The 21,777-nt window shown below is 56.7% G+C and overlaps 1 protein-coding gene across 24 annotated transcripts in view; it reads left to right on the top strand.

Annotated features, from left to right (window-relative positions):
* Positions 1-21,777, top strand: part of NRXN2 (neurexin 2) — a 354,461-nt gene that overhangs the window by 6,342 nt on the left and 326,342 nt on the right. For 23 of the 24 annotated variants that reach the window (XM_075939216.1, XM_075939213.1, XM_075939215.1 and 20 more), the window contains exon 2: positions 14,707-15,893. In XM_075939216.1, coding sequence (XP_075795331.1) covers positions 15,167-15,893 — 727 coding nt within the window. In that variant the 5' untranslated portion in view covers positions 14,707-15,166. Of the gene's footprint in view, positions 1-14,019; positions 14,324-14,706; positions 15,894-21,777 lie in introns of those variants that run through there. The other variant, XM_075939194.1, reaches the window with a different exon arrangement.

Here is a 21,777-nt window from a genome sequence, read left to right as displayed (position 1 = left end):
GTAGAATCCAGGAATTCTGGCACTCAACCTCCTGCTTTAACCCACTAGACCCCAAACCCATCCCAGGAAGGTCTGGTGTGAAGACATTCTCCACCTCCGCACTTTAACTGCGTGATCACTAGGACAGTAATACACCAAGAGCTGCTCTGGCAAGGTAACATTAGCCTTCCTGAAAAGCGTCAGGCCCTTAGATTGTGACCCTTTGGGGACAGTACTTGACTCTTTACTTCCTGTAATATCTGTGTCAATTTACAGAGCCGTGTAAAGTGTGTTAAACAGCCCCCATGCTCCACCCCAGAGATGGCTGCATTTCAGCACTAAGCAAGGGGCCACTATATACACAGCCCGCATGCCCCATCAGCTCAGAGGTGGGTGCATCTCAGCAGTGGGCAAAGGATCCCTGTATGAACAGTCCCCCTGCTGCACCCTAGAGGCAGCTGCATTTCAGCATCAAAGTCCCAGTGTTGTTAGGAGCAGGGTGGTGAAGATGGATTGTGATTGTGTGGAATGCAGGGGGAGGCAGAATCGGGTGCTGTATCGGGCAGTGGTAGGGAGGCGTACGGGGGGGCAGTGTGCATATGCAGGGAATCCCCACTAATTCCATCTGCTGCCTGCAAGGGAGCAGTTGCAGGGCTCTGAGTTATTTCAAGACGGTTAATTACACATGCTGCGTGGATGGAAGAGCTCCTGCTTGCTGCTCAGACACAGCTGACGCGTTGGCGTTTCTCCAGTAATGATTGCACGGGGCAGCTTGGAGACTGGGGTGGGGAGTGGAGACTGGGCACACTTAGTGCCTGGCATGGGCCCACCCTGCGGAGACCAGGCATGCTTTGTGTCTGGGCTCTGCTTGTCTCCTGGCTCCTATCAGGGCCATGGGGGAGGCTAAGCTGGCAAGAGAGTGGTTGTAGGGTGCCCTTCTGTGCCACCCATGGGTGCTCTTGCTGTGCCCTCCCTGCCACAGCCACCCTCCCCCTCACCAAGGGAAATTACCATTGAAATACTTAGGGCAGAGAATGCAGAGCAATGGCAGTGCAGCCAGGGATCAAGGTCCGTGCGAAGACGGCATCTCACAGTTTGCCCTGGGCCTTGCTCATGTTGCCTCTTTGTGACGTCAGACCAGCCGCCTGGTCTTAACCCCCATTCGCTGCTCCCTGCATTGGGACTTCCCACTGCCCCAGTGCCGGCGCCGGGGCTACCTTTTATGGCCTGATGAACAGGGCTCTATTCCCAGTTCAGCCATGGCCAGCTGGGTGACCTTTGGCGAGTCACAGCCCAGTTCCATGCCTCCGTTTCCCCCAGGGCAATGGTGATAATGAGGCTGCCTTCCTTTGTAAAACGCTTCGGGATCTAGGGATGAAAGGTGCAGAGCTCGGGCTGACAATGCATTCGGGAAGCCAATGCACTGTGGGTGGTAATGCAGCACAGGGCAGTGGTGGGCACTGGGGCCCTGTGAGCCATTATGTGGGGACCAAGAGGGGCCATTGGGACACCACGGAAAATAGCCCCCTGAAGCCTGGAGGCTGTCTCCTTCTGGCCGCTGCTCCGGGTTGGTACAGAGACACAGACTGCACTAGGTGCTGTACAGAACACACAGGCGGTCCCTGGCCCAGGGATCCTGCTATCCGAGGCTTTGCCTGTGCTACAAACCTCCATTGATCCCTGACCTGTCTGTGCCAGGAAAAGGCCCAAGTGCAGAGGCAGTTATGCTGAGGGAGCCTCGCTTCTCACTGAGGGGCAGGGATAGGCCATTGTGGCAAAAGTGCAGGTGTGTTGGGCTAAGCTGGGCTGGCGCCAAGAAGGCTTTGTCAGTCGGGCCTCCTAGCTCCCACCACGGTACTTCTAAGGCCCAAGTGCATAGCTGGCCAGGGCAGTGCGACGTGACAGGTGTGCGCCATCTGTGATCTCTGTGCCCCAGCAGCCTGTGGACTGGCCGCGGCTTTGTGGGTGTTGACAGGGAGCTCGACCCAGGTGTGTGGGAGCAGCGCTGTGATTGGAAATGCCCCAGAAGCCCAGTGGAAGGCCTAGTGCAGGGAGGGGTGCTGGGGGAGGAGGGCGCGAAGCTCTCTGGGGATGTGTCCGTCCAGCACCTGGCGCAGTGGGGTTCTGGGCAATACAGCTGTCAGGGTGCACAGAATTGCACGTGGACAAGGGCAAAGTGCATTCTGGTTCCAGTGCCTGCAGCAGGGGGCAGAGTTAAGGCTGCTGTGTAACGTGGGCGGCAGAACTCTTAACTCCCCACCCCACCTGAGGAAATGGGTCGAGCCACTCTCTGTGGTTGTGGTCAGGGTGTGTGTGGAGCTGTGCTGTGCCCAGGAGAACAGGGACCACAATCTCAGTTGAAGGGCTCTGTGCAGCCCCTTGCCAGATGAAGGCCCCTGTAACAGTCATAGGGGCCTATGCGGTGCCTGTTCCGACAGGGACCTTGATCTTATTTGGGATCTATGCACGCAGAGCCCAGTGGGGACCCTGCCCTTGTTAGGGGTCTGTGCAGTGCTTGGTGGGATGGGCTCCCCCATTTCTCCTGTGGCTTGTAGAGCTGCTATTCGTGCAGCGTGAGAAGGGGTTAAGCCCTTTCCTTTCCTCGCTCTGGGGCCTGAGCTGGGCTGATCTCGTTACCCAGTAGGCCCGTATGTCTGATCTGTGATTGCTAGGGGAGCTCAGGGCTGGATTTAAAGGCCTTTCATTAAGAACCTATCCCACCCCGATATCCTCCCCTCTGCTCCCCTACGTCTGCACTAACAGGTGATTATTTATTCCTGATCCTGGCAGGACACGCTAAGCCCTAATCCGAGCTGACTGCTGCTGCATTATTGAGAGAGCCTCATGTGGGGAAAATCTCAAAACAGGCGTCTTCCCCCTTCCACACCCAGGAGTTGCGTGGGGTGGAAGAATGCCTCACTTCAGGGCCTTTTATAAGGGCACCAGAGAAGAGGTCTTGATTTTAAGGCCACACCATGGCACTGCAGGCTGGGTAGGGAGCAGGGCTCCTGGGTTCGATTCCTGACTCCCTGGCTTTTCCTATTCAGACTGGGAGCTCTTGTGAAGGTCCCATCTCAGTCATTCAGGGTCGGTGTAGTGTCCAGAACGGGGTGGTGGTGCTGTAGAGTGTGAGGAAAGGCCCTGGTGTCGGTGGGCACCTGCTTTTGTTGCAATCTGAGTTGTGGGGGATCATTCTGTACCGTACAAGGGGGAATTCATTCTCAGGCAGGGTGTCAATATGGCACAAAGAGGTGATCTTGGTTGGGAGGAAGGGGTCTAGGCTAAGACCGGGGGAGGGGCCTGATCTCAGCTGATGTGGGGAAGGGTCTATGCTGCGACCATGAGACCAGGGGGATGTGTGATCTTGGTTGGTGGAGGGAAGGGGTTTGTGCTGGGAACAGGGGGGAGAGGCCCGATCTTGGCCAGTTGGGGGTAAAGGGTCTCTACTGGGACGAGGGAAGGGGGATCTGCTGGGATGAGTGTTAAGGGGCTTGATCTTGGCTGGTGGGAGGAAGGGTCTGTGCTGGGACTGGGGACAGGAGTGGGTCTGATCTTGGCTGCTGCAGGGAACTAAGTCTATGCTGGGACTGGAGTGTAGGGGGTCCAGTCTCAGCTGGTGGGGGGCAATGTTGGTCTGTAGGGGGAAGGGGTCTATGCTGAGACTGTGTGGGGGAGGGGTCCTGATCTCAGTTGGGGGAGGGAAGGGGTCTGGGACTCTGTGCTTGTCCAGGGGACACCCGATCGCTGTCACTTTCTCTAGATGTTCTTGTCATTCAGCCTTCTTGCTATGTCCCCCCCATGTGTGTCTCCAGAGGGGGGGACATAGCAAGGAGAGGCCCCCTGGATGGACACGCACACGCGCGCGCACACACACACGCAGCTCCCCCCCACGCGGCTGAGTCACTCCTAAACTCTAAGTCCCCCAGGGAGGGCTGGGAAGTGCCGTCTCTGTGGCTGACTCAGTCTTGCTGCTGAGATCCACAAATAGGAGGGTGGGAGGGCGGGGGAGGAGGACTGGTGTAAGAGAGGGATGGGAGTGCAGGGGGCTGCTGTGATGAGGGCCAGCAGGCTCTGTCCTGCAGGGAACATTGGGGCTGAGAGCCTATAAAGTGGTCTCACAGATGGGGCGAGGGCAGGGAATGGTTCAGCTTCAGTTCTGGGGCCCTGGGAGATTGGCTGGGCAATTCTCTCTGGGTGAATGCAGGGCGGTTGTGAGCAGAGGACAGAGGTGTGTGTGTGTGTGTTAGAGAGGGGAGATTTGAGGATGTGTGTGTGAAAGAAGTTGCTGGCTTTAAGTGTGCATGCACATGTGTGTGCAAGAGAGCAAGGCTATGTCTAAACAGCCGCAACACCCCATGTCTGTTCTGAGCCCAGAATGGTGAGGTTTGTAGCAAAGTGATTTGAGGGAGGGGTGAAATAGGGTCTGGCGCATCTCATTCTGGTGCCTCTAGAAACATGGGCCAGCTGAGGTGTGAATTGGGGGAGGCATTGCCTGCTATACACGGGTGTGTGGGTGGGGGGGATTGTGAGTCCTAGGCTGGAGGGGCTAAAGCACAGGCCTCTTAATTGGGGGAAACAGATTTGGAGGTGGGAAGCACTAAGGAGAGGTGGGTGGTGGGAGACAGATCAAACACCCTCGTCTCAGCTAAGGGGAAAACACCTGTCCTAGAAAGCCAGGGTGAGGATGGGTTTTTCATAGCCAGTCCTTTAATGTCCTGAATTATTGTGACACTTATCACAGGTGGTTGAACCTCTCTGTTCTGGCAACATCCGTGGTCCGGCATGATTTTAGTTAGTGAGATATTCACTTATTTTGCGTGTGGCCACATTTTGCATGGTCCCATAAAGTTTGTTGACAGCCACCAGTCCTGGCTCTCAGTGTTCTGAGCTGTTATTTAGCTCCAGTTTACCCCTAAATATCTTCCAAGAGCCCAGCAAGCAGCAGAAATGTTGGTCATGCTGCTAGACAATATTGACCTCCTGTGTTTCGGCAAATTCTCTTGTTTGGCACCGGTCAGGTCCCGAGGGTGCTGGATTAGAGGAATTCAAGCTGTATTAGACTTCCCAGAGTGGGAGATGAAAGGGATCTAATGGGTAAGTGTAGGGAGGGGCTGGGCAGGATTCCTGGGTTCTAGTCTGAGATCTTCCAGAAGATCCTCCATAAAATGCAGCCATCTCTGGGGTGTGATTCAGCAGATTTTTATTTGTCTCTCAGTGGCTGCCAGTCAAGAGAGGAATTTTAAGGGCCTGTCAGGGCAGAGCATCTCCTGCGGAGCCCTTGACACCACTCCCTGCAGCACAGTGTCCTCGAGTGCCATCCTGGGGGCAGCCCTAATTGTGAGGGGAGAGCACCCCCTACTCCGCAGCACAGCGCCCCAAGTGCCGTTCAGGGGGCAGCTCTGATGAGGAAAGGAGATTGCCTCCCACTGAGCCCCCTCCACGTGCTGCAGGAAAGCGCCCCCTATTGCTGTGCTCGGGCTCTGGGACTAGTGCTGGCTGCCTGGGAGAGCACTAGCTCTTCCCCCGTGCCCTTGGCGCGGTGGCCCGTGCATGCTGCGTAGGCTGGTGTCTTGGCCTGTGATGGGAGTGATGACAGCTGCTGATTGATTGGCCAGGGCTGCTCCCCCCGCTGCGCCCGCTCCCCCAAGGGACGGCACTGATTAGTATTTATATTTTCTGCCTTTGCTGCAAGCTCTGTCTGTGAGAGTCAAAAGCAGCCTCCTCCCTGCTTGGAAACCAGCGCTGGAGGGGAGCGGGGTCTAGTGGTTAAAGTGTGGGTGGGGTGGACTCAGGACTCTTGGGTTTTACTCCTGGTGCAGGGTTCCACCTGCTAGAAGTCACCCCAAGGTTGCAAAGCCACTGGGCCCCCTCCCCTAGGTGCCCGTCTGGCACTGTGTGCCCCGTCTGCGCTGCTAATTCTGGTGCTGCATGGCAGGATCAATTCAAGCTGCTGACCTCAAGCTCTCTGGCTTCCGTTCCCCACCCTGGCTGCGCCATGGGCCTAGGCTGTGCCCAGAACGCTGAGGAGGTATCATGGAGTGGGATGGCTTCCCTGTGACCATGCATACCTGGACAATCATACATCTTTCCCCCCCCCCCCCCATCACATCCCAGCTCTCAGTTTTGACTCACTTAGGGCGGTGGCTTTGAACCTGGATGGCTGGGCTCATGGCTAGATGCAACTCACAGGGGTGCCAGACTGTTTAATGCCTTCTCTGCATAGATGGGGTAAAATTCACCCCCCAGCCCTGGGGCAGCCCAAGGCCCCTGCACCCCACCAACATCCCCTAGGACACAGGAGTCCTGACTCTCCTCTCTGCCCCTGCTCTGTCCCACTGGACCCCATGTCCCTCCTCGAGCCAGGAATGCACCCCAAGTGTCCTGGTTTTAACCCCTCCACTCTATCCTGTTTGATGCCAGCTGCATCCCAGAGGCAGGGAGAGAACCCAGGAGTCCTAGGCCCTACGTTAAGGGCAGACATGGGAGCCAGGACTCCTGGGTTCTGTCCCCAGCTCTGGATGGGGAATGGAGTCTAGCGGGTTGGAGCCAGCATTCAGCTGTGGGGTGTGTGTACTGCCGAGTTCAGGATTTGGAGGTCAGAGTCTAGTCGGGGGTGGGCCGGTGGAGGGAGGGTTGGTAACTTTAGGTTAGCTGAAATTAACCACACAAACTCAGTGCCTGATGCCGCTTCCTCCGCTGCCCTTTCCAGCCCCTCCCCCCGGATGCTGCATCCTCCAAAGGCCTTTCATCGCCCCACCACTCCTGCCCCCCAAGCTGAGAGACTGGAACTGCGAGGAGATGGAATTGATGATGCCTTAGAGGGGAAAGTCCCTTCCCCGCACCGTTTCCCACCCTCTGAGCCAGCCTGTCGGGGTGGAGCTGGCACCCCCTGGAGGGGAAAGGCCCCATGTCCCATTTCTCTCCCAGGCCCCAGGGATCCCCGTGTTGCTGTTAGGTGTCCCGCTTGCCTTGTGTTCATAGACAGTGGAGCCCGTGTGCCTCCATTCACCCTCTGCTCTCCCCACCGTGACTCAGGGCATGCGGGTGTGAAAGCAACAGCTTGGTGCTGAGAGATGGAGCAGGCAGCTGGGAACTCCGTTCCCCTCGCTCGTCTCTCACCATGCGGCTTGTTACGCATAGAGCGGGCGACCAGAAGTGCACGTTGCTGGGTGTGATGGTTGTGCCAAGCGGCCCCCGGCACTGCACTGATTTCTCCCCTTTGCCTGCAGTGAAGATCAGGAGCCCTGTGGGGCTGGGCCCTGCATGGACCCTGAGTGAGATCGCCGTACTGGCTGTGTCCCAGACCGGGGCCCCGTGAGCCTGGCACAGCTTCGACCCTCTCTGAGATCGGCCTGGGTGCTGTGTGGTCTGGCATAGAGCAGAGAGTGGGGGATACTGGGGCTAGCGAGGTCCTTGGCAGAGGCTTGGGGGGTTCTTAGCTTTCCCAGGAGTTGATCTGCCAACATTCCCCCTCCCAGGTCTCCTCCTCTGCTTGACCTTCAAGGCGCCCTGCAGTGGCAGCGCTGAGCACCGATCGATGCTGCGGCTCCACCGCTACCCTGGCTGAGTGAGGGATTAGAGAGACGTTACTTGCTGGGGCTGTGGGGCTTTAGCGCCCCTAGGTTGTGAGCCTACCCTCTTTGCTGCCCCTTGCTGCCATCCAGCTTTCCCTTCGCTCCCCTCCCACCCTGGGCTTTGGCAAGTTCTCCGCAGAAAATAAATGAAGAAAGTAAGGAATTTTGGAGGGCCCAGAAATTTCACCTTGAACCAGGAGTCCTGGCTCTCTATCTCCACCCCCACCAGGAGATTTGCTCCCCTCCTAGAGGTGGGGAAAGAACCCACGAGTCCTGTAGTAAAGTGGCCATCATGGGTTAACTGGGCTACTTCCACTGCCATGCCTGGGAGCCAGGCCCTCCTTCTCCCATGTTACGCTGGGTCCTCCCCACAGTTTAGCTGAATAACGCATCTCCATTCCCAGCCTGCAGTGCTGTGAGCAGCATGTGCGCCTGACTCCCAGGGCCCCAGGCCTCTCCCCTCTCAGCCAGCAGGACCCAGCAGACCGGGTTGTTCACCCAGTTGTTGAAATAGGATGGGGAGGCCCTGGAAGCTGGCAGGGAGGGCTGGAAGTTTGGGGCTGAGCTTAGAGGTGTGTGTGTGCGTGCAGTTTGATGGGGGAGGCCTGGAAGAGTGTTGGGGTGTGTGTGGGTGTATCATGGGGGAGGCCAGGCAAGGGTGGGTGGGGGTGTGTGTGTGTGTGTGTGTGTGAGTGAGAGAATGGTATTGGGGGAGCCTCGCAAGATGTGATTTGGGGGGGAGATCCAGCTGAGGATCAGGCTGTGTGAAAGGTGGGATGGCAGAGGTCCAGCGGGGAGTTGGGGGGCAGGGGAGGAAAAGAGGGGAGGCCCAATAGGGGCTTGGGCATGTGGGGAGGAAGAGAAGGGGGATTTGGGGAAGAGGGGGGAGCCTAGTAGGAGGCTGGGGGTGTGTGAGTGGGGAATGGGGCAGTGGGCATGGCTGGGGGGGGGGTGGAGGGGATGGGGTGTAAGGAGCCTGGGGTTCTGGCTGGGGTGTGCAATGGAAGCAAAGGGACTGGGGAGGCAGTGTGCCTGGGCATAATGCCTGCCTGGGTCGGGGCAGTCTGCAGCTGGCAGCACTCGGGTATCTGGGGGGAGACGGCTGTTCACACTTGTCTGAGCAGCCTGCCCGCCTGCCCTAATGCAAGGAGACACCCTTGGGCTGGAGGCAGGAGACGGAGCGGGGGGATGTGGGGTGGACGAGGGCTGCTGGACTCCTGGCATCCTGTCTGCCTCCACTGTTAGAAGTAGCCCCCTATGGGCCAAGAGCTCCCCCAGGAACAGGCTCTGAGTGGTGCTCCCTCCCTCTCCCCCTCCCCCTTCCCCTGATCATGGCCCTGCAGCCCTTGGATGCAGCCGTGTTAAAGTGATTCCTTTGCTCTGCACAGGACTCCTGGATTCCATGCCAGCTCTGGGAGGGGAGCAGGGAATGAGCTGCTCTGGGCTGGGGATAGCCCTGTGCCGTGTGCTCCTTAGCAAGGGCGCCCCGTCCATATAGGCGAACTAGACGGTTGCCTAGGGCGCCAAGCTAAATGGGGCGCCAAATGGTGGCGCAATATCATTGAGGGGTTTGGAGGTGGGGACGCCGATTCCATGGTTTGCCTAGGGCGCCAGTTGCTGGCAGCTAGTCTAGGGCCGCCTCTGCTCCTTAGTGTGGGTTCTGGCCCCCTATGGTGGAAGCTGATGGAGGTTGTGGCATTGGGCTGGCATGACAGCAGCTTTTACTAAGAGCTGCCTGCTAAATGTGTGGTGTGAAGGCCACTCACTGTGTCCATGTTGCGCAGCCTGCTCTTTAACCCCCTTCCAGCAAGCCAGGAGGGCATGGTAAATAAACTGGCCCAGATACTGGGAGGCTGGGTCATTCCAGTGTTAGCTAGTGCTAAGCACCTAGACCTTGTTGTTGGGTGGGGGCAAGCAGGGGGGAACTGAGTCATAGGGAAGGGAAAGCGAGTGGATATACCAGGGGTAGAATCCTGGAGTTTGAGTCCCAGTCCCTTGCTCTAACCACTAGCCCCCACTGATGTCTCAGAGCTGAGAATGGATCCCAGGAGTCCTGAGGCTCAGTGCCCTCCCCCTAGGCCCTGGTGTTTCCTGTGTGCATGTGCCTAGGTAGCATGGGACTGGATGGAGTCTGCCGGTGTGCTCCCCACTGTGAGGGATCTGCCTGCCTATGGCATGCATGTCCTGGTGGTGAGTGTATGTGTATGTGCAGCTGGATGTGATGGGGGACTGCAGTTTTGGTGCATGTGTGTGTTTGCCCAAGGTCCCGGCCATGTGGTATGTATGTGTCCTTGCACAGGGCAGTAGGGACGCAGGGGGACTGGCACGTAGGCTCACATGAGGCTCTGGGCATGGGCACTTGCATACGAGTGTGTGTCCTTGCACGGCGTGATGTGGCTGTGGGTGCACCTCTGTGTGTGGACTTACATCAGCTGTGTCTATGTGCACTCACGCGTGTGTCCTTGCATGAGGCAAACTGACTGCATGTGCATGCACCTTTGCACACTCCCCTGGCACTTCTGGAGGCCATGCGTGTGTGCTTGCACAAGACTGGCCCTGCTCACAGTCGCTTGTGCTCCAGAGCTGTGTGCTTCCTTGCACACCATGCTGAGCAGCGGCATCCCTTCTTGCAGTGTGCTGCCCTGTGACCTGGCTCAGGAACAAGGATGTGGGGAGGGAGAGAGCTCCCTGCCTGTGGGATCCAAAGGACGTTGTGTCCCCTGAACTCTCTGCACTGGCCTGGCTGTCCAGCACAGAGCCTGGCTGGCAGAGCCTGCGGGGCTGGCAGAGCTGAGCACATGAGCACAGGGCCATCCGTACTTGTCTGCACGCACTCGGCGACATGCTTAATCTGAAGTGACACCCCGGGGCTGCCGTACCACGCAGGAACTGTGATACTGAGGATGGAAGGGGGTAGAGCCTCATTCCTCTCCTAGCAGATTCGTGAGGATGTGAACTGGCATAGCAGAGTAGCTCCGGGACCCAGTCCTGGATTTGCAGGATCCCCACAAAGGACATCATTCATCTCCTCTACACTTGCTGCAGTGCTGCTCACCTGTGGAACTTCCTGCCACATGATTTTGTCTCAACCATCCTTGGGCTCTTGACACCTCGAGGCCAAAGCACAGTACATCCAAACAGAAGGATGGATTGCAGGGGCTAAGGGGCTAGGATGGGAGCCAGGACTTCTGGGTTCTAGTCCTGACTTTGTCATTGAGCTTGGGAAAGGCCCTTCCTCTTTTGTCTGTTTAGATTGTGAGCTGGTGTGGGGACTGTTTTTCAATGTGTGTCTGCACAGCCTCTGGACATGCTACATGGTGCAGTGGGGACCTGGTCTCAATCTGTGCAACATGTAACATGTCCAGGCTCTGATCTCAGCTGACATCAATACAAATAATAACAACACATCTGCTCTTCTTACTATTCACCCCCCAGGATTTAAGTAGTGGCTGTTTCTGGCTCAGCATATTCTGCTTGTTGTGCTATGGCTAGACACCCAGGTTACTGTGATCCAGAGGGGAAAAATGAAAATTGTTTGATCATTTTCTTGTAGCAGGGAGTTCTGCAGGTGAATAATGCAGCACTGAAAGCTGGTTACACTATGGTTGGTTGGGTTTTTAGCCAAAATATATTGGGTGCTGCTGCTGGCACTAGTCTTGTTTTGATCTGCGTGCCTAGGGTTGGGTGTGCAGGGAAGGGCCCCCTTGATTCAATGTGCCTTAAACAGAATCAAGGCCAGACTGCTCTTGACCCCAGTTTGGGATCAGGAATATAGTCCGATCCAAGCTTCATGGCATGGTTCCTAGTTATGTTTCTCACGTATTTCCTGAGAGGAAATGGTTGGAAGGAGGCCTTTGTGGTTAGGGCACTGGATTCAGATCTGTTGCAGACTCCTCCCTAAACCTAGGAGTTGTAATTCCTCCCTTCTCCCTGCCCACTGGACCTCCAGCCGGTGTTCCCTGTAAGGTGAGCACTTGGGTAGCCACCTAGAAGAGATTCAAATGCTGCTCAGCTGATTAGCAGAGTGCCCACAGCCCACCATAGCCGGCAGCATGTGCTTCTACTGATAGTGCACAACCATATGTGCACCAAGGCATGTAACAAAATTTATTCCACACACGAATGGAAAAAGGGAGAGGGACCATTGGAGGAGAGGTGCCTCTTCCTGCCACAGCAGGTCTGGGGCTGGGTTGGGGCTGAGGAAGGTGTGCCCCTCCCTCAGTAATGCTAGGTCCAGGACAGGCACATTCCCTGAGCACCTGTGCACTTAATAGATTGTTGTTCGGCCATGCAGCTTACAGGGAACTTAACTCCCAGCCCCCCTTGCTCTAACCCAGGAATCCCACTCCCCTCTCAGAGCTGAAGATAGAACTGGGGCCACCTGCCCCTCCCCCCAGTTCATTGTGTAAAACCAGCCCCAATGTTCATTCTTCCCCATCTTGTTTTTGTGACTTCATTGCCCCAAAGCATGAGATGCATTGGGACCCCACCATCCCCTTTGGCTTTCTCCGCTTCCAGCTTCCTGTGGCTCCTCCCTCCTCCCCTCGGTCTTCCTGGCTGGTGGGAATGTGACCCCATCACTCTGGGCAGTGGGAATCAATAGTTAATTAATTTCCTCCTCTAAAATAGACAAAGGAGGTGGGAATGGTAAATGGGCAGGGAGGGGGCTGGGAAGGGAGGGGGTAGGATGGTAATGGGAAGAGGTGCAGTGGTGGGAGCTAAGGGGGAGTGGTGGGGGGGGAGAATGTACAGGGTAGAGGTACAATGGGGGTGTGCAATGGAGCAGATGATTGGGGGGTATGAAGTAGAGGGAGGAGGTTCAGCATGAAAAAACTGAGGAAGGAGACTCATGGGGCTCAGAGCCCAGCCCCCCAGCACACTGCTCAGGCGTCAATCAGTGCCTCCCCTCGCACAGGTGCAGCATTTAATGTGATTGGCTAATTATGCAGTGCATGCTAATGGCCCCCATTACCCAATGAGGGGCACAGACGAGGCACAGTTATAAATAACCTGCCGTACCTCATTTGCATGATGCCATATCCCCGGTGCCGTGTTACTGTGGAAACCACCCTTCCCCCACCCTATTTACATTTGTTCTTTTAATAGATTTTTGGGGGTGATGGGGTGTTAATGAGGGTTGGTTTCCATGGTAGCCGGATGGGGCAACTGAATTGACCAATGGAGGGCCCTTACCAGTATCTCCCTTTCTCCTACCACATTCGATCAGACCCATGGGACCATCCAGTCTAGTATACCCTGCCCCATCTCCAGATCAGACCCTTTGGCCCATACAGCCCTTGCTGCCCCCAGACAGACCTACTTTCTGTTCCTCTTTGCCCCACCATCTCTTTCTTCTTTCTTCCACCTCTTGCCCTGCCTCCCTCTGCCAGTGGTAAGTGGGTTATGATAATGCCTGACTGGCAGCATGGTGATGAGATGCAGATTGTCGAGAAGGGGGAAAGGCTGCAAATGGCTTATGGCCCAATCCTCTGCTGAGAGAGTTCCTGTGCAAATAAGCCAGAGGGAGGGACGGTCTGATCAGTAACATGGTAATGGGCAATGGTCTGTGCATGGGTAGGGCTGGAATTGTCTCTGCACAAATAAACCAGTGTGTGGGGGAAGGGTGGCAGGAGCTGCCCTAATCCCAGGATGCTGGCACCCAGGACACCTGTTCTGGTCATTTTCCCCTAGAACTATTCTGGGGGCTGGGGCTCTGTGCAAATAACCCAGGAGTGTGTGGCTGGTAGAGCAGTTCGAGGGGGAGGGCACTAGGCTCAGATGTCAGAACAAGTTCAAAGGCTCTTCACCCCTCCCTACTCTGGTGTTGGAGGGAGGGGGGAGGAGCAGGGAGTATACTGAAGGGAGGAGGGAGCAGCATCTGTCCCTGTGAGAGTGGTATGTACTGTTCTACGTCCCCCCCATCCTTGCTTTGAGAATGGTATGACTTGCTCTTTTCCCCTGCCTCACTTTGAAAATGGTATAGCCTGCTCCCACCTCTCCCCCCCATTGCTGTGAGAATGGTATGTCTGCTCCCCACTCTCCCTCCCATCTTCTCTGTGAGAATAATATGACTTGCTCCATCCTCCCCACAATCCTCCCTGTGAGGCTGTTGTGGCTTGCTCCCACCTCTCTCTCTGACTCACTTTCTCCCCCTGTAAGAATAGCATGATCTGCTCCCACCTCTTCATGCCCCTCCTTGCTGAGAGAATGGTATGGCCTGCTCCCACCTCTCTCCCCACACATCTTCACTGTGAGAATAGCATGAAGTGGACTCCTTCCTTCCTACCCATCATTGGTGTGAAAATGGTACGGCCTGCTCTCACCTCTCTCTCCCCTCCCAGTATAGTATGACCTGCTCCCACCTCTTCATCACCCTCCTGGCTCTGAGAATAGTATGACTGCTCCCACCTCTTCACCCTCTTCCTCATGGAGAGAATGGTACAGACTGCTTCTGCCTCTTTTCCCCCCTCCCTGTTGTGAGAATAGTGTGACCTGCTCCTGCCTCTCTCTTTTCCCCCATTCTTGCTGTGAGAATGGTATGGCCTGCTCCCTCCTCCCTATCTCCCCTCCTTGCTGTGAGAATGGTATGTCCTGCTCCCTCCTCTTCCCCTTATCCTTGCTGTGAGAATGGTATGGTCTGCTTTTGCCCTCTCTCATTCTCATCATTACAGTGAGAAAGGCATTGCCTACTCCCACCTCTCTTCCCCCCCATCCTCCCTGTGAGAATGGTACGGCCTGCTCCCACCTCTTTCATCCTCACTATAAGAATGGTAAGGCCTACTCCCTCATTTTCCCCCGTCCTCCCTGTGAGCATGGCGTGGCCTGCTTCCCCTTCCCCTGCCCTACCCAAAAGCCTTGTTCCATGGGACTGGACGTGGGGGGGGGGGGGGAGATGTGCATGGGCAACTTGGCCTCCTGTAACAGCTGTGATTGGCCACCCTCCACTAGGAGGCGGAGAAAGTGGGGAAGAGCAGCCAATCAGAGGAGGTTATGGGCTGGAACTACTATGAGATGGAGCATTTCTGGGGAGAGTTGCTAGCCCTGTGGCTATTGTGGGTTTAGCCCCCAGGTCTGGGAGGGTGGGGTCTAATGGGTCAGAGCAGGCTGCATGGTGCACATAGCCTGGCCTCACATCTCCTCTATCTTCCTGCAGCTCTGCCCTCCTGTGACGAGCCGCCGGAGCGGGACCAAGCACCCTCTGTCTGCCAGACTGGGCTCTGCCTGTGGGCCTGGCTGGTTCTGCACCCTGCTGGAGGAGGATGCTGTAACCTGCTGGAGCCGGACCTGGAGCCTGTGATTGGCAGAGGCTGGGTGGGGGGAGGGGGTTGACTTTTCAGGGGTCTGGATTTGTTCTCTCTGAATTCTGGATATTTGGATCCTGGTGTCCTTTTGCCCCGTGTCACTAAGTGGCAGTGAAAGTGCCCCACCTTCTCTCTGAGTGGAACCCCCTCTCATCGCCACCTGCTCCCCGCCTCCGAGGAAGCCACTGCATCTCAATCCCTCCTGCCCCTCCCTCCCTGCATCAAGCTGCCTGCCCCCCCCATGAGGATCTAAGGCAGTGGTGTTGGGGGGGGCGGCGCCCAGCATTTGCCTTGAGGGGGGGGCAGGGACAGATGCAACTGGGCGCCATGGCCAGACTGGGTGCCCTGATGCCTTTGGTGTTGCTGATGGGTGCTCTGCTGGGCCCAGGGGCGGGCGGGGCAGCGCTGGAGTTTGGTGGTGCCACGGGGCAGTGGGCCCGCTATGCCCGCTGGGATGCCAGCTCCTTGGGGGAGCTGAGCTTCAGCCTGAAGACTAATGTCTCGTGGGCGCTGGTGCTGTACCTGGATGATGGGGGGAACTGCGACTTCCTGGAGCTCATGATCGCTGAGGGGCGCCTGCGCCTGCGCTTCACCATCTCCTGTGCCGAGCCTGCCAATTTGCATTTGGAGACGCCTGTGGACGACGACCGCTGGCACATGGTGCTTCTGACCCGTAACTACCGGGAGACCATGCTCGTGGTGGATGGCGAGGCCAAGGTGGCCGAGGTCAAGTCCAAGCGGCGGGACATGGCGGTGGAGAGCGACCTCTTTGTGGGGGGGATCCCACCCGACGTGCGCCTCTCAGCCCTCACCCTGAGCACCGTGAAGTATGAGGTGCCGTTCAAGGGGCTGGTGGCCAACCTCAAGGTGGGCGACATGCCGCCGGCCCTGCTGGGCAGCCAGGGCATCCGCAGTGATACCGAGTACCTGTGCACCAAGCAGAACCCCTGCGCCCACGGTGGGCTCTGCAGTGTGCTGAACGGTGAGGTGCAGTGCGACTGCAGCATGACTGGCTTCCAGGGCAAGTTCTGCAGTGAAGGTGAGACCCATGGGGGCAGGTGGAGTGGGTGAGGGCCTGGATTGGAGGTGTTTGGGGTGTCAGCTGTCCAGGGTTGGGGTGCTGGCCCCTTGCCTAAGCTGTGGGCTCTGGACTCTTCTTTGGTGGCTTCTCCGAATCCCCTGCTAGAAGGGAACAGGGATGAACACGCTGCAGGCTGTACTGGGTGTTGAGGCTTACAAGGTTAGAACACAGGGCAGGGAGCTAGGACTCCTGGGTTCCATGTCAGCTCTGGGAGGAGAGGGGAGTGGAGTCCAGTGGTTATGGAGGCTCAGTTACTGGAGTCTGGGGGAGTGTCTTATTTAGGCTGGGAGTCGGGAACTGGATTGTACTTGGGTAAGCTGGGTCAATGGCAAGTCACTCCCCCCTCCTCTTCTCTCCTCCCCCCCCCCCCCCCCCCGCTGCCGCCGCAGTTCCTTTGTCTGTAAAATGCAGGGAATAAACTGACCCTGTGTGTTTGGGCAGCCCCCAGCCTGACAGGGGCACTGACTTCAGTGGGGGTGGGATGGATCAGTGCAGTGCCTAGTTCGATGGGGGCCCTGACCCACCACTCCTACTCCTGGTCCTGCCCCCTACTCACTCCATCCTCTGTCACTTGCCTTCCCCCACCCTCACTCATTAGGTCAGTGGGTTGGAGCGTGGAGGGTGTGTGGGCTCTGGGGTCAGGCCAGGCAGGGTCGACGTATGGGGAGGCATGAAGGGTCATGTACCCCAATGCCATGGTGGCCAGCTCTCGCACTCAGTGGCACCAGCAGCTAGCGGAGCAACCTGGCCCCAGCCCACTCTGTTCCAGCCGTGTGGAAGGGGGCTAGCGGCAGCTGAAAACAGAGTGATGTTGCTGGGAGTGGGTGGAGGGGAGTGGACTGGGGATGGGTCTCTCTGCTTCCAGTTGCCACTAGTGAGTGCGGAGGGGGTCCAACCTCTGTTGCCAGCTCCAGGCACTCAACTAGTCCCTGGGCTGCATCGCTTGGGGCAGGGATCTGGGGGAAGAGTGGGGGTGGGGCTAAGGATGTGAACGACTAGTCAACTCACACTAGTTGACTAGTTGCTCTCCCTCTCCCGCCGCTGCCTCTATCAGAAAGAGGCAACAAGGGGAGGGGGAGGGAAGAGGAAGGGGTACTTCAAAGCAGCAGCACCTCATGGAGCCTGGGGCCAGACCCTGGGCTCCACGCAGCATTGCCGCTTTGAAACACTGTTTGCAGCCCAGGGCCAGTGGGGGAGTCAGCTGTCCCCAGGCTGCATGTGGCATTTCAAAGCAGCTTGAGTCCCTGCCTGGTCCCATGCTCCCTGCAGCGATTTCGCCTTTGAAGTGTAGCAACAGACTTGAGGCTGTTGCTGTACTTCAAAGGTGGGTGCACCCTTATCGACTAATCGATGCAGTTTGCATTGACTATTAGATTAGCCGATTAATCTAAATTTAACATCCCTACATGGAGCAGGGGTCCAGCAGAGGTGGGAAGAGATGCAGAGGGATAGGTGAGGACAGAGGTGGTGTGGGGAGGAGTCATGTGGGGGTCACATGGCTGGTGTCTCCTTTGTGTCCCTCCCCAGCAGTCACCACTGGACCCAGGGATGAGGGATCTGAGTTGCAGGAAGGTACTCTGGGCTGGGGCAGGGGATTTGGGTACGGGGGGTAAGGGCTCCAGGTGGGGCCAGAAATGAGGAGGTTAGGGTATGGAAGAGGGCTCTGAGCTGGGCTGGGCTTGGTGTTGGGGGGGAGGAGTGGAAGGAGGGAGGGCACCGGTGGGGGTGTTGCAGGCTCTGGTCTCGGGCTGGGGATGAGAGGTTTGGGGTGCAGGAGGAGACTTCTGGCTGGGACAGGGAGTTGAGCTATGTGGGGAGGCTGGTTCTGGGAGGGAATATAGGTGCGGGGGACACTCTGGGCTGAGGCTGGAGGTTTGGTGTGCAAGGTCCTGGTGGTGCTTCCTGCACCTGCTAATAAGCAGCCACCAGGTCCCCATGGCCCCTAGGTGCATGGGCAGCCAGGCTGGGGAGATTCTGTGTGCAGCCCTTGCACATGCAGGTGCCTCTCCCACACCTTTCCCTGCTCACAGTTCCTGGCCAATGGGAGTTGTGCAGCCAGCACTGGGGCGGGGGAGGGGGACGGAGGAGAGGGGGTCATGTGTGGAGCCTTCCTGTGCCTAGGGGATGCAGGGACTTGATGGCTACTTACAGGAGTCAGGCAGAACAGAACATGTGGGGAGCCTTCTTTAGCCCTGGGCCTGCATCCAACAGGGGTCCTGGGCTCAGTTTGGGGGTGGATAAGGGGCCCCCAAGATTGGCTGGGAGAATTAGTGCTGTTGTGAGTTTTGGAAGGTCCATGGATACCAGGCAGACCTGTGTGTTTTGAATTGTCCATGTTCCTTGAAAGCCAAGTCAGATCGATTGGGAGAAAAAAAAAAAGGATTTTTTTGTTGGAAATTTTGAAAAAGTCCTTTTATTTCCCATGCAACTTCCCTTGACTACTTTTTTATGCCCCCCCTTCATAATCTTCCCCCCCCAAAATTCAGTGTTCGAATACATGGTTAGGTCCCAATCGGATTTTTTCCTGTCTCATTTTCCATTTTTCAACCAGAAATCAGACTTTTAAAAGGGAAGAACATTTTTCCAAATTTTCCATTCCTTCAGAAAAACACTTTAGGGTTATTTCAAAAATAAAGAGTCAGTGAGCACTTCCTGGGTGAGCCCCGAACTCAAGTCATGGCCAGTGTGGCCAATGAGTTCGTGTGGGTGGCTATTGTGTTTTTAAAAGGTACAGCGGAACCCACCTTGTGTCTGACTTTGTGTCTCCCAGCAGCGTGGTCAGCCATTGTCACCAGTGCTCAGTGACTGTAATTTGCTCAGAGGGCTTTACACCAGTGTAGCCCATGGTCAGTGCAGCTCTAAAGCCAGGTCCTGCTCCGGACAGTTTATATTCTCAGTAGATGAAGGATGATTATTCCCTGTTTTACAGATGGGGAAACTGAGGCCTGAGGTAATGACATGTAGGAATTGAACCCGGTTGGCCTTAGTCCCTCCTCATTCCCCAAGCCCATGTGCCCCTGGTGGTCACTGCGAAGGGGTGAAACGGGCCAGCGAGCCCGAAGTTGGTAGCTGCTTTGGGAATGCAGTGGCCAGTTGTAAAGAGAGGGTGAGTGTGGTGCTTGGGAACAAAGTACCCAACAGGGCTTTGCGCCGTGATGGAGTGAAAGACTCTCCCCGACACCCCTGCAAGGGAAGTGTGTTCTGCTAGTGCCGGTGGGTATAGACCTTCTCCCTGGGCCTGAGAGCGAGATCCCCATCACGCTGCCCACATGCGCCCTGACAGACCGTGCCCCACAGAGCTGACAGTCGAAACAGACACAAGGTGGTGAAGGGGGAATGGAGGCAGCGAGTGGAGACGCTTGTCCAAGGTCAGGGCAGAGCTTGGGCTGGAACCCAGGGTCCTGCCGCCCAGCCGAGGTCCCCAGCATCTGCAATGGGCTGCCTCCCTAGAAATGGCAAGTGAGGGTTTCGCCGGGTGAGAGCAGAGGAGTGTTTGCCTGGGGGAGGGCTGCAGTGGTGATGGGCAGAGAAGGGAGACAGGAATTTAGGGACAGTCGGACTGGATCAGGTCCAAAGGCCCATCCAGCCTGGTACCTCCTGACCACCTTGCTGCCTGCCACCAGGCCCAAGGGCTCGTCCACCTTGATCCCCTCTGCCCTACCTGCTGTCCACCACCAGGCTGAGGGGCCCATCCACCTTGATCCTTCCCCGCCCACCCTCTATCAGGCCTGGGGCCCATCCTCTCTGGTCCCTGTCACTTGAAGTCTGTGCCCACAAGGCTATTAAATACCTAAAAGCCTGCAAGTGCCTCTTCATCTGCCGAGCTATTCCAGCACAGCCACGGTGACACTGCACTGCGGAGAGACACTGAGGCCCCCTGAATAGAGCAGGGGACTGGGAGCCTGGACTCCTGGGTTCTGTGCCAGCTCTGGGAGGGGAGTAGGGCCTAGTGGGTTAGAGAATCAGGAGCTCTGGGTTCCTCCTGTGACTGAGTGGCTGGGTGACCTTGACCGAGTTCCTTTCCCTGCCCGGTTAACAGGGGTTTGTGGGGGTGGGGAGATCAGGCTCTGGTTGGGGGAGCAAGCCCAGCCCAGCCGTGTGGTGTTCATGGCTGTCTGCTTGGCTGTGATCCAGTGCTTGGTCAGCTGTGTGTGTATTGCCCCAACTGACAGAGGGGGCGTGCTTCCTGGCCAGTCAGTAGCGCTTTTGTGTGTGTGTGTGTGTGTGTGTGTGTGTGTGTGGGGACACAGACAGATACTCATTTGTAACACATTATTTCCCCCCTCTCCAACACGCACAGATAGACAACGCTCAGGCAAACTCACAGCATATGTGCGCACGCACACAATGATGACACACTACAAGGGCAGACATGCAGCCCCTCCCCCCCTTTGCAGATAGCATCCATACACATAACACACACACACACACAGACACTCACACAAAACATGTACCGACACATGGAGAATGACAGTCACGCATGGTTCACACTAGGGATGTCAACTAAGGATGTTAAATTCCAGTTATCTAATTGTGTAGTCGATACAATTTGCATTGACTACAGGATGAGTCAATAAGGACCGCTCTGCAGAGCCGCAACAGAGGTAGCTCCCAAAGCCAGCTCGAGTTGGGCCTGAGCAGACCTGCCTGGTGCTGGCTCTGGGAGACACCTGCGCTGCCGCTCTGCATTTTAAATGGACGTGCCAAAGCAGCCTCTGTGTGCGGCCAGCCCTGGCCATTGCAAACGGGCTGCTTGGTAGCAGCTTTCCCTATCTTCCTCTGCTGCCTCTGATAGGTGGGAGGGGCAGGCAGCACTGCTCTCATACAGAGGCAGCAAGGGTGGAGGGGAAGTGAGTAGTTGAGAACTGCATTTGACTGCCCAATACGCTTATGCTTATTGGGTAGTCGAATAGTCAACTACTTGCTAACATCCCTAATGTCAATGTGTAATTGACTACACAGTTAGCCAATAATCTTAATCATAAGATTAATCTTGTTGATTATATGCACCTCCTCCCCCTTGCTGCCTCAATATCAGAGGCAGCGGGGAGGGGGAGCCCATGAGGAGCTGGCTTTAAGTAGGCTCCCCACAAGCACCGGATCTTCCTGTCTCCTCTCCCTTCTCCTCTGTGCAGTCTGATAGAGGCAGCAGCATGGAGGGGTAGGGGACAGGTAGGAGCCAATATGCGTGGGAAGCCGACTCCATGGACTCACCTGCCCGCCTCCTACAGAGGCAGTGGGGCGGGCAGGGGGAGAGGACGGGGAGGCAGGAGCTGGTTTAAAAGCCAGTTCCTCCAGCACCAGCTCCACATTGCCGCCTGCCCCCCCCCTTTCACTCCTGCCTCTATCAGAGGCAGGAGCGTGAGGTGGGGGAGGACAGGGGAGGCTGCTCCAAAGCAGCCTCTGTCTGCAATGAACCCAGGCTGCCTTGGACAAAGGCTGCTTTACGGCAGCCTTCCCTCCCCCTCCTCTGTGCTGCTATCTCTTATGGCTACATGACTATTTGATAGTCCCCAGGCCAGGCCAGAAGCTAGTGCGCTCCTGGTCTGCTCTTGGCCCGCTCCCGGGGAACTCCCTGCCACCCCGTGCTGCTGCCTCTGTATTAGAGGCAGCAGCACAGGGCAGCAGGCAGCTGGTCTGCACGGGGAGCTGGTTTTTAAATTGGCTCCCCTGACAGACGGGCTCTCACCTGCCACCCCATGCTGCTTCCTCTGATACAGGAACAGGCCAGGAGCACACTATCTGCCAGCCCGCCCTTGGGGACTGTTGAAGAGTTGTGTAACTGCTAAGATTTCATGTGGTTACACGACTATTCATTTACATGATACCTACCACCCCTAGT

Source organism: Pelodiscus sinensis, chromosome 11 (assembly GCF_049634645.1).
Source record: "Pelodiscus sinensis isolate JC-2024 chromosome 11, ASM4963464v1, whole genome shotgun sequence".
Taxonomy (NCBI): domain Eukaryota; kingdom Metazoa; phylum Chordata; order Testudines; family Trionychidae; genus Pelodiscus; species Pelodiscus sinensis.
This window is presented reverse-complemented; position numbering and strand designations above follow the sequence as displayed.